Below are 14,075 nucleotides of genomic sequence, written 5' to 3' on the forward strand. Positions count from 1 at the left end.
GCTGATAAAGAAACCGTTCATAAGTTATGCTTCCGCTTCCAGAGGAAATCTGCAAATTCAGACGATCTATGTTAATGCCTGCTGTAGTATAAATGCTTGGAATGGTGGGTCTATAAATATCGGCGTTGTGGGTGGGAAAAAACATTAACAACAAAGAGGGAAATACAGGAGCGATATGAACGGTGTTATTCATCTGAATAGCAATGACTACCACGCTGGGCATGTAATTTGTCATAATATGTCATTATGAACTTTGTCAATGGAAGAGCGATCAGAATTATGCAGTACATCTCCGATGACTCAGCAACAATATAGTAATATAAAGACTATACATCGGTCCAGCTGCAAGTAAAATGTCAGTAACGGTGCCTAAACACGTCTAATTAGGGGGGTTTTAAGTTGTAGATATGCCACAAAAATAATGTTGCATACTCTTAGGACTTTCCATACTTATTTGAATACAGTGAGGGTTGCATGCTGCTCTGGGTTCAGCTTTCATCTCTGGTAAAGTGTGCTTTCTGTTTACAGGGCTGGCTGCCTTGCTATGATATAGCCTTAGTTACTGGCTTGGCATAAAATAAATTCTACCATCCACCCCACCCCCCAAAAAAAATATTTATTTGAAAATGATGAATTTGTTTCAGAACGTCATGCGCATTTTCTCACAGGCATTATAGAAACAGAGGATGAAAATCTCAAGCAAGAAGCTGTGGTCACTGTCCTCCTGGACCAAAATCCATCATTTCATTCAGTGCAGAAAAATAGTTTCTAGTAGAGGTCCATCTGTAGCCATTGTGGGCAGTGGACCTGCTGGATTCTACACAGCCCAACATCTGCTCAAGGTCTCTGTTATATTATTATAAACAGCATTTTTCCTGAAGTGCAGTCTTTAAGCATATTTCTTTCATGAAGAGAAATATTTATCATTGATAAAAAAAAATAATTTATCTATTTTGTATTTGTTATTTTTTTAAAGGATAGGTTCATCAGATGTCTTTTTATATAAGTACTATTTAATATTCAATAGTTATTAAACTTAAGCCGTTCACCCTTTAAATATCTCTGGTCATATTTTGCACTATCTGTTTTTATAAATCGATAATCAAACATAAAATATTTAAGCATCTAAACCAAAATCCAATATGATGTGGATAGTTTTTTTTAAACTGAAGAAAGAATTGGTAAAACAAAAAAAAAAAATGTCATTCTTGGGAAAAAACAAAATCTGCTAGAATGTCCGCTTAAAATATTTTATTTCATGTAGGGTCATTCCTCATTGACAGTGGACATCTATGAAAAGTTACCAGTCCCATTTGGACTTGTCCGTTTTGGTGTGGCTCCAGACCATCCAGAAGTTAAAGTGAGACTTTTCAGGCAGTTGCTTGATATTTGTCAATAAGACTGTTGATCGGTACATTTGTGGCAGCTGTTTGATTTCATTTTGAAGTGCAGATTATGTTTACCATGCAGATTAAGCCTTTGATGAAGCAGTTTATAGGGGAGCCCCCTACCCATGTCGCTATCTGTTTCAGAACTGTATAAACACATTCACTCAGACTGCTCACAATGAGAGATGCTGCTTTTTGGGCAATGTTGAAGTAGGAAAAGATCTCACAGTCTCAGACTTGACTCAAGCATACACCGCTGTAGTACTGGTAATATATTATTTTTCGACATGTTAATATCATACAATGGCGTATTTTTGTGCAGTAGTGTAATATGGACCTGAGGGTTATTCATAACTTTTTCCAGAGATGTATATTTGTCTTTAACGTGATATTTTAATTGCTTTCCCTAAATAAAAAGTACTTTTAAAATATATTTAATTCCATTAGGTGGAACTTTACAAAACTATCCTGTAGGGCAGACCTGGGCAAAGGCCGGCCCGCCTCCTGCCTCTGACCGGCCCACCGCTCGCCCGCCCGCCAGTATATATACAATATATAAAGTATTGGGTAAAACTGAGTTAACTATATTAGTCCGGCCCTCTAAAACCATCCCAATTTCTCATGTGGCCCCTTGGGAAAATTAATTGCCCACCCCTGCTGTAGGGTGTGTAACTTAAGTATTTTTTTAAAGCAGTTAAATAGTTCTATGCTTAAGCTAACAAATTAAGGTTACCCATTTTTCTTACACTTGCTTACAATTCAGATATAATTAATTTATCATCCTTACTGTTCAACATCTGGTAACCCCATAGTTTCTCATTTTTCATTGATTTACATGTACGTAACAACAGTTTTGGCTGGAAGCAGTTAAAAATCTGCGCAATCGTACTGGACTTAACTTAAAATAAAATGAATTTAAGAACAGGATTACACTATAAACTGTGTTTCAGTGTTATGGTGCGAGTAATGACCGGCAGCTTGGCATTCCAGGGGAGGTAAGCATTAGGGGTGACATATATAGGGACCTATGGACTTCATATTGTATCTCAGCCCTTGTGCCTCCCTTTCCTAAACCTTTTCCTTGCCTAATGCATGGTGTGGTGTTCACATACATTCATCCGCATGTATGCATAAATGCACATCATGCAATATTTACAAATGAAAGTCACTTTCTGAACAACAGGCCAGAATCTTCAAGATAAAACAAAGTTTATACCTGTTCATTCATTTTTTTCCAGGTAAATGTCATTGTAAGATTTGCTTATTGGGAACAACAGACTGCAAAGTTGTAGAAATATTCAATGTTAAAGAAATCGTTTAGATTCCCTTTGGCTTTGTCAGGCTAAGAAGTACTTAAATATGGTTATTTTTCTTACAGATGCTGCCAAACGTATTGTCTGCACGATCATTTGTTGGCTGGTACAATGGGTTACCTGAGAATAAAGATGTAAATAAAAATGCTCCTTTATTAGCTGTTTAACTGGCTATTTTAACAAAATTCTAACTGAATGCTCAGAAATGACTGAATTTTTATCTTGTTAAGATGATTTTCTTTTTGAAATATTTATGACACTGTATTTTTAATTCATGTTAACTTTGCGAGTCTTAGTACATTTTTATTATGTGTATTTTGTTCTGTTTTCCATCAAATCATGCATGGGGAGTTCAAAATTTCCCATTGTTTGTTTATATGTTAGAGCTGTTTTGAGCAGTGTACTTAGGAGGTATATTTTAAAGTTTTCTTTCTAGTATTTTCCACTAGTTTGATGGGCTTCTTAGCTTTTTTTTTTTTTTTTGTTTCTATTAATTAATATTTCTACTGCTTAATGCAGCATTATATTTTGCTGAATTCAATCTTTTAAATCTTTTATATTGACAAAGGTATTTTGTGGCATTTAGAAATTTATGATCGTTAGCTATTATCATTTGAAATAAATTTAAAAGCACATATTAAGTTTAGCAGATAGAAGAAATTTTAATTGATTAAAATATTAAGGTTGTAAAACTGTAAATGTTTTAATGCTTTGTTGCAGCTCACTGTAAACCTCAGTTGTGAGACAGCTGTGGTTTTAGGGCATGGCAATGTAGCTCTAGATGTTGCAAGAATTCTTCTTACACCCATTGATATTCTAAAAGTAAGTCTGGCAAACATTTTACAAGTTTGTTGTTTGAAAGTGTCAGTCTAAAGAACTGACAGAAGATTGTTACTGAAAAAAAACTTTCTGGGAACCAGCTCTTTCCACTTTCTAGTGAAAGATTAGAATTATATTTTAAAAATTGTTTTAAAAACTTGTTGTCAAGTTATATTCTTTCATGGCTCACCAGCCTTATTTTCTAGATTTTGTTGTATACCTTTTGACAGTGACAAAATGCTGGACACAGTTTTCTGATCACAAAAAAAAAAGCCAAATCCCTCTGCTTGACACCAATTACCATAGAACAAATATGGTTAGTGCTGTTCAAACTGTTCCTCTCATGGATAGACAAACTGTAGAACCAACATACAAAGGACCTTTCAATGAATATGATTGCAATACTGATTGAAAGACTATTCAGTTTGCAAAGAAGGTAGTCTTTGCTGAACAAGTTTAACAATATATTCAGTGTTTATATTTTATTTAAGCTGGAACTAAACAATGCCTAGGTATCTGAAGGAGTCAACAGTTGTCATATATCATGCTGGGAACAACAGCACCACATTTTATTTCCTTTAAATCAATCTTCCTCTCTTTTGTCTTAGCTACATTTTTAACTCCAGAAAATTCCCATTACACCAATGTAGAAAATTTGATAAGGCATTGCTATGATCTTGCTTATGCCCATGCAACAGAGTCAACAATGAAGTGTCATCAGAAAATTTAACAAGGTAGCCAGCAGTACTTCTGCAACTGTCTGTTAACAACAGGGGCGATATGCAACTGACCAGTGGAGATCCAGTGCTCATAATAACAATATCAGTATTATGACAATATCAAAAACTCTTTGAAGTCTGCAAGCAAAAAAAAGTCCAATATCCTCAAAACTAGTTGATATGAAAGAAAAATAATCAGAAATCAGACTAAGTGCTGGAACACATTCGTTAAACTGCATTGAATACAAAACTAAAATCAACAGAAAAGCAGTCTGTGGGATTAGCTTTCTTGGGATGTTAGAAAGTTTCTTGAAGGCTGGAATGTGGCCAGAATCAAGAGAGAGTTGAAAGAGGTGTTAGAACACTTCACACAGCTAAATAGTGCAAGACACACCCACAAATCCCATCTGACCTCCTTATTAACCTGAAGCTTACCTTGTTTCAACAATTCCGTCACACAGACTTGAGAAATTACTATGTTATAAGAAACAAGCAACTGTCTAAGTTCCCTAACCTCATTTGAAAAATCAAAACATGCATAAAAATTATTCAAAATGTTTGGATATACTGATCATTCATGCCATTAAATTTCTCGTACAGTCCACTTTCTGATTAACAGAAGCCATAGATTTAATCTTCTGCCATGCATTACAATATTTAATAATAATAATAAAATTCACTTGTATAGCGCCTTATCCCTGCCCTATGGAAAAGTTCAACAGAACTTGGTTTATTGCAGAAAACAGACATCACTGAACACTCGCTGGAAATGTTGTCAAAGAGTAAAGTTAAAAAAGTATTGCTAGTAGGTAGAAGAGGTCCACTACAAGCAGCATTCACCATAAAAGAGCTGCGAGAAATGATAACCCTGCCTGGTTGTCGCACTGTTATTTATCCAGAAGATGTACAAGGACTTGACGTAGTTGTGAAAGGTGAGATTGTCATGTAATGAGAACATGCCATTGTAGATCTGCAATGTTTATTATTAGTAGAGACTTTTCACTCGGCCTTTCTCACCTGTTATTTGGTGATAACAGGACATGGCTAAGACAGACTTTAAGCATGCTCCACCATGAAGAAAAAATTTTTCAAGTTTTGTTTCCATGTACACACACCATTTGTTAAGTTCAGAATGTCAAAGTGTAAGGGGACCAAAACTAAAAATTTGAAAGTGGAGTTATTAATGTAGCAAAGAAACTTCTTGGTTGTTATCTTTTTATCTTTCTACCCAGACCTTCCTCGTCCCAGACGCCGCCTGACAGAACTGTTGTACACTACTGCAGTACAGCCACCAGAAAAACACCGTGTGGCATGGGCCAATGCAACAAGAGAATGGATTCTTCAATTTTTGCGCAGCCCTATAGCGATTAAGGCCAGCACAGATGCACAGTGCATAGAGAGTGTCCATTTTGTTGTCAACAGATATTACAGGTAAGAAGATAAGGTATTAAAATAGCATACAGAAAATGAACTATTTTAATATGATGGAAAAGTAGATATTTAACATGAACCTACAATGCTCAGATATACTGAAGTCTGCCTCACAAGGGATACTCTTTACCTAGTTTCTTGAGCAACACAGGCAACAAACTGTGCTATTTGCAGTCAGAGAGGGACCAGAATGTTTTGTGATGCACATGAGCTGTCAGTCATGATGTCCCTTACTCTGACATTCTTTAGATCAGGACAAGGTCGTAGTGAAGTCTCTGTTCTGAAAAAATATGTTTTAAGTTTGGACTCAAAGGTGGTAAGAGAATCAGAGTGATAAATGGTGACAGATAATCTGTTCCAAGTTGACGAAGCTTGGTAGGAGAAATATCTCTAGCTATATGTCTTTGTCTTAGGCAGTGGGACTCAAAGAAGCTTGGTGTCTGAAGATTAGCAAAGTTGTGCAGATATATATATGGAAGTGAATTCGGAAAGGTACTGAGGACCAGAGTAGTATTCCAAAAACTTGCTCTAGTTCTACTTTATAGTGTGGGAATTTTATTTATAGGAATAATTGTGCTATGACCTTTGGAAAATAATAGGATTGATGTTTTGCTGAATCCCACTCCCTTTATTGGAGCTGGTAATGATAGATATCCAAGGTCAGGATGTCCACTACTAGTGAGATCTAGGCAACTTCACAGATGCATGGGCATTTGAAAAGTTGTAACATTCAAAACATTTTCCCAAGCAGATTGATGTATTTTTGCTCATTTCTCCATCATATCAAAATATTGTATTTTTGCTAGGGAGATGTACAAGAAAAACAGATTGCTGTTGCTACAGATCATACAGAAGATGTGAGCTGTGGTTTGGTTGGTATTATTTATGCACACAAGAATTTTTTTGTTTGTTTATTTCATTGTAGACTTATTTTGTTACCTTTCTGTATATTAAAAAAACAAGAGCAAATGAAGCTATTTTTCATGTTCTCCAGCAGAGAAAATTTTGAAAGGTTTTATGATTTGATTGTTAGGCTCTACTGCTGAAAATGTCTTATATATGTGTTTGTTAATTATCCTACTTCCCCTTTTGTTAGTGTAGTTTAATTTTATGAAGTTGTTTTTATTTTTTGTTTTTGTTTTAGGGGGAAGGTGTCCTTTTCATCATACAGGTGTAAATTGTAGCTTATGTTCGTTTTGTTACAGGTCTTAAGAAGTATTGGATACACTGGGATACCAATAGATGATTTTGTTCCATTTGACACCAAACGAGGAGTCATCCAAAACAGTGGTGGCAGAGTGATTGGATGTAAAGGTAATTGAAAGAATAGCCCTTAAGCCAAAATTGTTAGGTTGGGTATATACCTGTGTGTGTTGGGGAGGGGGAAGTGTTTGTGTATGATGTATGTGTGTATTTACATGTGTGTATGCTTTAGGTGTGTGTTAGAAGTTTTGTATTCAGGAAATACTTTTGCTTTTTGTGTTTGAAAGTCTATGGGTTGTGTACATTTGGAGATAAGGAGAGTTTATCTTTTCATTGTAATTGCTTATGCTTTATTTTTCTTACATGCTTTGTTTATAAGGTCTGTACTGCAGTGGCTGGATCTCACAAGGCCCAGTATTTGTAATTCTTGGCGCCATGAATGATGGTTTTGCCACAGGTAAAGCAGTGCTGGAGGACATTGCTTCAGGTGTACTGCCATCAGGCTCAGCAGGAGGAAGAGAAGCAGTTATGAAAATATTAAGTCAGAAAGGTCTGTTACAAATCACAATGCTTTTGGGTTATAGGTGTGAAATCTCTCCTGCAGTAAAAGGATTATGAATATTCTTAAACTATTCAGTTAACACAATCATCAGTTTGTAAATAAAATATGACTGTATCATTCTTAAATTATGAATTTTTTAAAGTGTGCAGTTTGTATTGGATATTTGTTGTGGTATGTTTGAAATAGACTGCATATTAGTTTCATTTAGTTTATTAATTTTACAAACCAGTGGAACTTTGTTCATATAAATACACAGTGACACAACTCCATTAATATATTATTTTTGAACAGGTGTAAGGCCAGTAAGTTTTTCTGACTGGGAGAAAATCAACCAAGCAGAAATCCAACTGGGCAAGAAAAACGACAAACCTCGGGAAAAGATAACATCAGTAGAAGAGATGTTGCACATAGCTGCTTCCTAAGCTCTTGTGTTGTGAATGGACTTCATAGAAGAAAAACTACAGTGACTCATACACACACTGTAGATTGGAATATCTGCAAGATTCTTTTCAAAATGTTGTATTTAAAAGTACAGAAGAATGAGTTTCACTTTCATTAGTGTTTTGATAATCATGTGCTCTCATCTGTAAATCCTTCCAATATTGAGCTATCTACAAATGTCTACAATAAAAGTGTGCTGTTTGCATATATTCGGAAAAACGCTGTAAGTATTGTAGCGTCCCTTGTTAACTAAGCAAGCAATGCAGGTTCTTCCCAAGTAGTGTGTTATTATAATACTGACGGGTCCCCAACAACTACAGCTTGTCTGGCCTAGGCAAACTAGTGCACCATTCACAACATTGCCAGCCGACAATACCAACCAGAGCGACAGTTGGGATTATTCGGACGTTGAAAGTCTGCATTTCTTGTGCTAAAGTAGCAGTTTTTCAGAACCACGAGAAATGCAGATTGTCAGCGTCCGAATAATCCCAACTGTCGCTCGTTGTCTCTCTCTGATTGGTGTTGACTACAAGCAATGTTGTAAATGGTGCATTAGTTTGCCTAGGCCAGACCTACACTTTTAATCGCAGGTGCGAATCATAGCGGATAGTTAATTAACAGATGGGTTTTCGAGGCTGAAATTTACTGGTTATAGTTTTATATCGCCTATATCTACTGATATCTGAAAAAAAAAAAAAAAAAAAAAAAAACGCAGACCGTTCAGGTTGGTCTCTAAGAGGCAACTCGAGAACTGGCTGTCAAGAAAAAATGTGATAAGGGAGCAAGGAAAAATACATATTATGGAAAGTTAATTTTGTCTACGAACACAAAGGCCTATGCACCCCTTTTAACAGCTGGGGTGGATAGTTTTCGTTTCGCAGGCCGGCCTCAAAATTCTGAACTAGCCGGCGGGCCGGTAACAAAAATTAATGCACATCACGTGACGTAACCCTGCAACAAACCTAGTAAAATGGGATAAAAACTTATGTACATTAACGAATTTAATGTGAAAAGTGAAACTGTTGGAATTCCTACACGAAACTTTCCAAATATATGGCCGCGTTTCTGATGTGGCGATTTGCAGAGCTGCGCCACATTGCTCGTCTGTCATCCGCTAGCGCAGGTCGGACTTTCTCTTAGGACTGTTTGCGGGGGGGTGGGGTGGGGAAACCCAAACATATGCTAAGCCAGAAACGTGTCCAATGCACCGATGACACATTCGTGTCAAAACACCGGTAAACGGTGGTCGGACTATGTTAATGAAACAAAAGGACTAGCTATGTTGCCGCCGCCGACGCTCTCGTGACTACATAAAACACGCCAGCTGTGTTGTTATTTGTGTACTTCGTCGGTGCTTGACTGTTACGTGCTGCCGATTTCGAACGACTAGTCGTTTTCAATGATCCTAGGTATAAAAAAAAAAAACTAGTTCACTTCACATTTCAGTAGACGGTCCAAAGACGCCCGCAGGCCGTACTTTGCTTACCCCTGTCTAAAAGGATAAAGTAGAAAACTACAAATCAGTGCCAAGCTCGAGCGTCAATGCAATTCTTTCTTCTTTCATGATCCCTCTTACAATGTATTTGAGGTCAAGTCGGTTTTGTGAGATCAAGTCGACCGGTGTCCCTACTGAGAATTGTGATATGGAAGGTTGTTGTTGATGATATAATGATGCCTGTAGAACTACGTTTCATTTAGTAGTTAGAACATCTGATAAATTATCTTTTTTTTTAAAGGCCCCGCTTTGACATTTATACAACTAAATATCATTCTCAACAGCAGTTTCTTTATATAATCCCCATATCGTAAGGTGGGCATTGCAGTTCTTTCCCGAAAAGTGAAACTTTCTGTCCACTGTAGGTCACTAATAAAATTAATGAGATGGCTAGTAGAGAAAGAAACCTTTGCTGCGTGATGGAGGGCGTGTCAAACGTGCCGTGTTGCCCCCATTTTCACTAACAATTAACAAACTGCTTTACATGGCCGCCCCCAACCACTTTTACTACTCATAGCTCTAGGTTTTCTGTCATGAAAGTGTAGGCAGCGCTCAGTTGTTTCAGTGAGAATGTATCACAGTGATTTCTGCTGCCACTCTGCCACATAAAAGATATTGCATGGATGTGTCAACATATGTGACGTAATGGCCTTTAGATGCCTCTTAAAAAATTGTTTTCATTGTAAAGTTTTGACAGCGGACAATGTTATTCTCATGAGAGCGTTTGTATAGTCTCATCCACTGCCATTTTTTTTGAAACAGTAAACTGATAGTTTGAATGGACATTCGCAGGTGCAGTTACTTGGGTGCGATCTGTCTTTACGTTGTTAGTGCCTCATAAAGCATTTCTCGCTGTTTGGTTAGAAGAAAAGGAGTAAGAGGGATATCTTTCTCAATAAAGTACAGAATAAAGAAAAAAATGGTAACCAAATGATCGGTGCCGGTGCGACATTGTCTAACTTGGAACCAATGTGGTGTTTATATGTATGTATTTATGTCTTTTATGTTAAAAAAAAACATACAATTATTTATGTTCCATGAATGAAATCCGTGCGCTGTGTACGGATGAATGCTTACATATATATATATAGCATTCCTCGATTTATCGTCACACGTAAGCCATTTTAAAGGAAAATGTTGTTTTATGCATGTTTCTATCGCTCTGTGATTCTGTCCACCTATCAAGATGAAACACACTGAGAAAGCCGATCGAGTGAGACTTGTTTTGCACTCATAGCATGACAGGCGGACAGTCTTAATGACCACCCAGCCGTAAAGTGTATTTCACCGCCGGCTGTACTGCGCCTTAATCTCCGCCCAGCATCCTTCATCGAACGGAACTCGCGAAGTTGTGCGACCAAAAATACAGTCATGTACAAGTACATGAACGTGTGTGTGTACGTGCATGTCTGAGTCACAGCGTGGGGATATAATTAGATAGGTGTGTGTGTGTGCTCGACAAAACGGTCAAGTTTCGGACCAACGCCATGTTCGAGTCGCATTAAAATTCTACAACAATTATTCTAGCCATCATAACTGGCGAAGCAACAGATGGATATTCTCTCATGACCCAGGCCACCGGCTACTTGAATCACTTGGTTGTGCGGCATACATTGTGAACCTTAAAACATGCAACGTGATGTCCATTTGTGACCTGAGAGGTGAGTAATATTGTGTGCAGTCTCATGCTACTGTATTTAAAGAAAAGATTTAAACTAATTTTGAAGTACAGCAGCAAGAGGTGCGGTAGTTCCTGTACTTGTATACACAATGCATTACAGACCGGAAATATTTTCCATTTTCAGTTGACCATGCCCTGCTAATGATGTCAGTAGAACAGCTAACACTTACACGTTCTGTCACACGCTCAGTAGCACAAGTTTCTCCCATAACATCAAGTTATTATTCCTTTAACACAAGATATAGTGTTCACAGAGACAAGACCAAACAAGGATGTCAATTACTTTGTTTAAAAATAGATTCTGAGTTATTAATTACTACTGTGTATCATTTACTCCTCAGACTCAATAACGAAACAACTCTGTACTTATTCACACGCTCTTGTATCAATCACCCTTATTAAATAATGATACAATGTTAGCTTTAGTCTAACCTTCAGGGTAGATTCCTTTACCAAATAGTGTATTAACTTTGTCATAATCGGCACTGATGTACCACCAGAGAATTTCAGCATTTCAGACATCATTTCATCGATTCCACAGGGCTTTACCACTTTTCGGTTTTCTAAGTGCTTTGCAATATTTGTCATTAGAAATTGTTTAATCAAATCTTCACAGATAAAGTACAGCTCTTTATCATTCGTGATGCCATCTCCATTAGTAATTGTCGCTTCAACAATTTTGAAAATGATTCAGCCGCTGTTCATCGGTTGTATCAGAACGAACGGTCGCTGACTTCTTTCCAAAAGAACTTGCTGTAGTTGCCGAAGGATGCCACGAACTAATAACTGCTAATAACTGCTAATAACTAGATTTTTTTTTCTTTCTAAAAACTTCTTGTATTCTCTTCTATCTTACAGACAATTTAACACTTGGATACTTAATGCGTTGAAACCTGTATAAGGATTGTCTTGTTTTGTTCTTTAGCTAAGTACATTCCAAGTCGTACCTAGGCGGGTCTTATAGTTCTTTTTCTGCGTACATACATTAATTACAACTCTACAATTACATACCTTTTCAAAAGGTTATCGAATAACTCTAACGCCATATTGACATTAATGTAAGAGCCTGAGAACATGTCCCGAGAGTCAACAGCGTGTATATTCTGAATAAACAGCTATTTTAAACATTTCCATCTACCATTTAAACTAAGGCCGTGCTTAATGTAGGTCAAATATATTCGCAGATTAAGCTCTTATGCAAACTCCACTAACTGCACTTACACACTCGGTGATGATCGCATAAACATTTAAATATTTAAACATTTGATAAACATTTCCATCTAGTTACGTGTTCTTGCAGTCTTTACCTTATTTAATTCAGTATGACGTCGACTGAGGCTAGTGTGCAGAGAGATGAGAACAAAGAAGATAGGAAGGATAGGGGAAAGAAATTAAGATTACAATCATAGCTTCACATCAGAATAATTTCAAGGCAAGCTCATCAATAAAGACGCTGTGGAAGGGATGGCGGAGTGATGTGTGTGTAGGGGGGTGAACACGATGAGAGGCATCAGGTTCGCGGTCGGTCTTGTTCCGCCCTGAGAAGGTCCCCTAGTTAGCGGCAATTTTTGCTTGCTACCCCGGCGGAGACCATCTTCCACGTACCCTTGCAGGACCGCTGTCTCACAACGGGTACACCTAGAGACGCGCTCTTGTGTCGTGTCGGGCAACGTGGCCGAACCATGTCAACTTCCGCCCCTTCTGGGTAGACCCACGGTGGTGGCGACTGCGCAGCAAAGAAATTTGTCTTATGTTCTCTGTAGGAGATCCAGAAGGTTGAAGAATCTTCCCTAGCAGCATCGGAAACCATAAGCTCAAGGGGTCCACCAAGTTTGTCTTGATCCGACTGTGATACAGGGGAATTCCGAGGCACTTCAGCTCGGTGAGCAAGGTCCAAGTTTCGCATCATGGGGGCACCGGGAACTTGTACAGCAGGCAACTTTGTGCTAAAGCTGATTCTTCTACTATCCCAAATCTTCTTGAGCCGTGCCATTGCTTTCGCTGTTGCGACGCTGAGACGAATGTTTGCCGCAAGCTATCTGTCTTGGAGATGGTCGCACCCAGGTATTTAAAATTTTTGCTCTACCTCGTCCAGCTGAACGCCGTTCATGCAGATCTCCACTCTGGCAGATCCATTGGTATGACTTTGCTCTTGTCCATGCCGATTTAGAAGTGAGCTTGTCTGTCGCTATAATCTAGATTACGCATGCACTAAATTTACTTGGAAACTGTGTTGTCGTCATCATATCGTGTGTTCTACGAACAAGAAACTAAACTACCAGACGTGTTACGTCATATCCGCAGTTTCCTAAGATGGCAGTTTAGGCGTAACCGTCCTGAGCTTTTGGTCTGGTAAGCGGTAATGTAATAGCGGTTTTTTTTTTAATTTGTTTGCTAAGACAAAATAGTATACAAGCATTTAATGTTTTGCAGCTTGTGGCAATTATTATTTGGTGTTGCTATCATGGAAAAAAACCGTTAGAACGATACCGTTTCCGAAAACGCTGAATAGATCTGCTTAGATCTTGTACGACTGTTGAATGTAGCGTCCTGATGCATTCGTAAAGGTAGCCACTAGGGAGCGATAAACGCATTTTGAGTATCTGCGATTTTTGTTCCTTGCTTAATTCAGTGGGTATTTGCTGTTGCCGTTAACTTTGTTGATGTTTCGTTTGATTAGATGTTGCATATTTCATTCTTTTAGATCTTCAAAGTATACAAATCCTTTAATATAAATTATAATATAAAACATGTAGCCCATTACTGATTCAGACTGTAGTCCATTTCATTATTAGGAGCGGAGAATAAATTTAAAGCGTATGATTGTCTCCTCTTTTGTCCCCCACCCCTCTCTCACTCTTTTTCCCCTTCCCCACATTCTCATTCTCACTCACAAATGCATGCGTGCACGTTATTTAGAGGATTTGGTTTCAACTGTCAAATCTGCTGTTAGAGCTTGTGAATGCGGAATTTGTGTGCAGAAGCGAATTCTAAAAGAGCACAAAATGGCATGTATTTACCAG

The 14,075-nt window shown here is 37.8% G+C and overlaps 2 protein-coding genes across 5 annotated transcripts in view; both read left to right on the forward strand.

Annotated features, from left to right (window-relative positions):
- The first annotated feature begins 118 nt into the window (after positions 1 to 118).
- On the forward strand, positions 119 to 8,098 carry LOC112560575 (NADPH:adrenodoxin oxidoreductase, mitochondrial-like). The gene is made up of 13 exons (XM_025232506.1): positions 119 to 842; positions 1,265 to 1,360; positions 1,533 to 1,655; positions 2,339 to 2,383; positions 2,767 to 2,835; positions 3,422 to 3,523; positions 4,979 to 5,171; positions 5,472 to 5,670; positions 5,920 to 5,986; positions 6,477 to 6,527; positions 6,876 to 6,984; positions 7,253 to 7,423; positions 7,727 to 8,098. Exons 1-13 carry the CDS (start codon positions 687 to 689, stop codon positions 7,855 to 7,857), a joined length of 1,512 nt encoding a protein of 503 aa, XP_025088291.1. The 5' UTR covers positions 119 to 686; the 3' UTR covers positions 7,858 to 8,098.
- A 2,607-nt stretch (positions 8,099 to 10,705) lies between these two features.
- LOC112575144 (sun domain-containing protein 1-like) overlaps positions 10,706 to 14,075 on the forward strand; it is a 34,240-nt gene continuing 30,870 nt past the window's right edge. Inside the window, exons 1-2 of one of the 4 annotated variants that reach the window (XM_025256797.1) lie at positions 12,694 to 12,842; positions 12,919 to 13,116. In XM_025256797.1, coding sequence (XP_025112582.1) covers positions 13,103 to 13,116 — 14 coding nt within the window. In that variant the 5' untranslated portion in view covers positions 12,694 to 12,842; positions 12,919 to 13,102. Of the gene's footprint in view, positions 11,033 to 12,456; positions 13,117 to 13,299; positions 13,405 to 14,075 lie in introns of those variants that run through there. The other 3 variants (XM_025256807.1, XM_025256788.1, XM_025256816.1) reach the window with 3 other exon arrangements.

Source organism: Pomacea canaliculata, linkage group LG1 (assembly GCF_003073045.1).
Source record: "Pomacea canaliculata isolate SZHN2017 linkage group LG1, ASM307304v1, whole genome shotgun sequence".
Classification (NCBI taxonomy): Eukaryota; Metazoa; Mollusca; class Gastropoda; order Architaenioglossa; family Ampullariidae; genus Pomacea; species Pomacea canaliculata.

Excerpts from the sequence above, each read along its gene's own strand:
- LOC112560575 (XM_025232506.1), top strand. The coding sequence starts at position 687 with ATGAAAATCTCAAGCAAGAAGCTGTGGTCACTGTCCTCCTGGACCAAA. Across the intron at positions 2,384-2,766 it reads AGCTTGGCATTCCAGGGGAG|ATGCTGCCAAACGTATTGTC; the intron begins GTAAGCATTAGG and ends TTTTTCTTACAG. Across the intron at positions 5,671-5,919 it reads GTTGTCAACAGATATTACAG|ATCAGGACAAGGTCGTAGTG; the intron begins GTAAGAAGATAA and ends GACATTCTTTAG.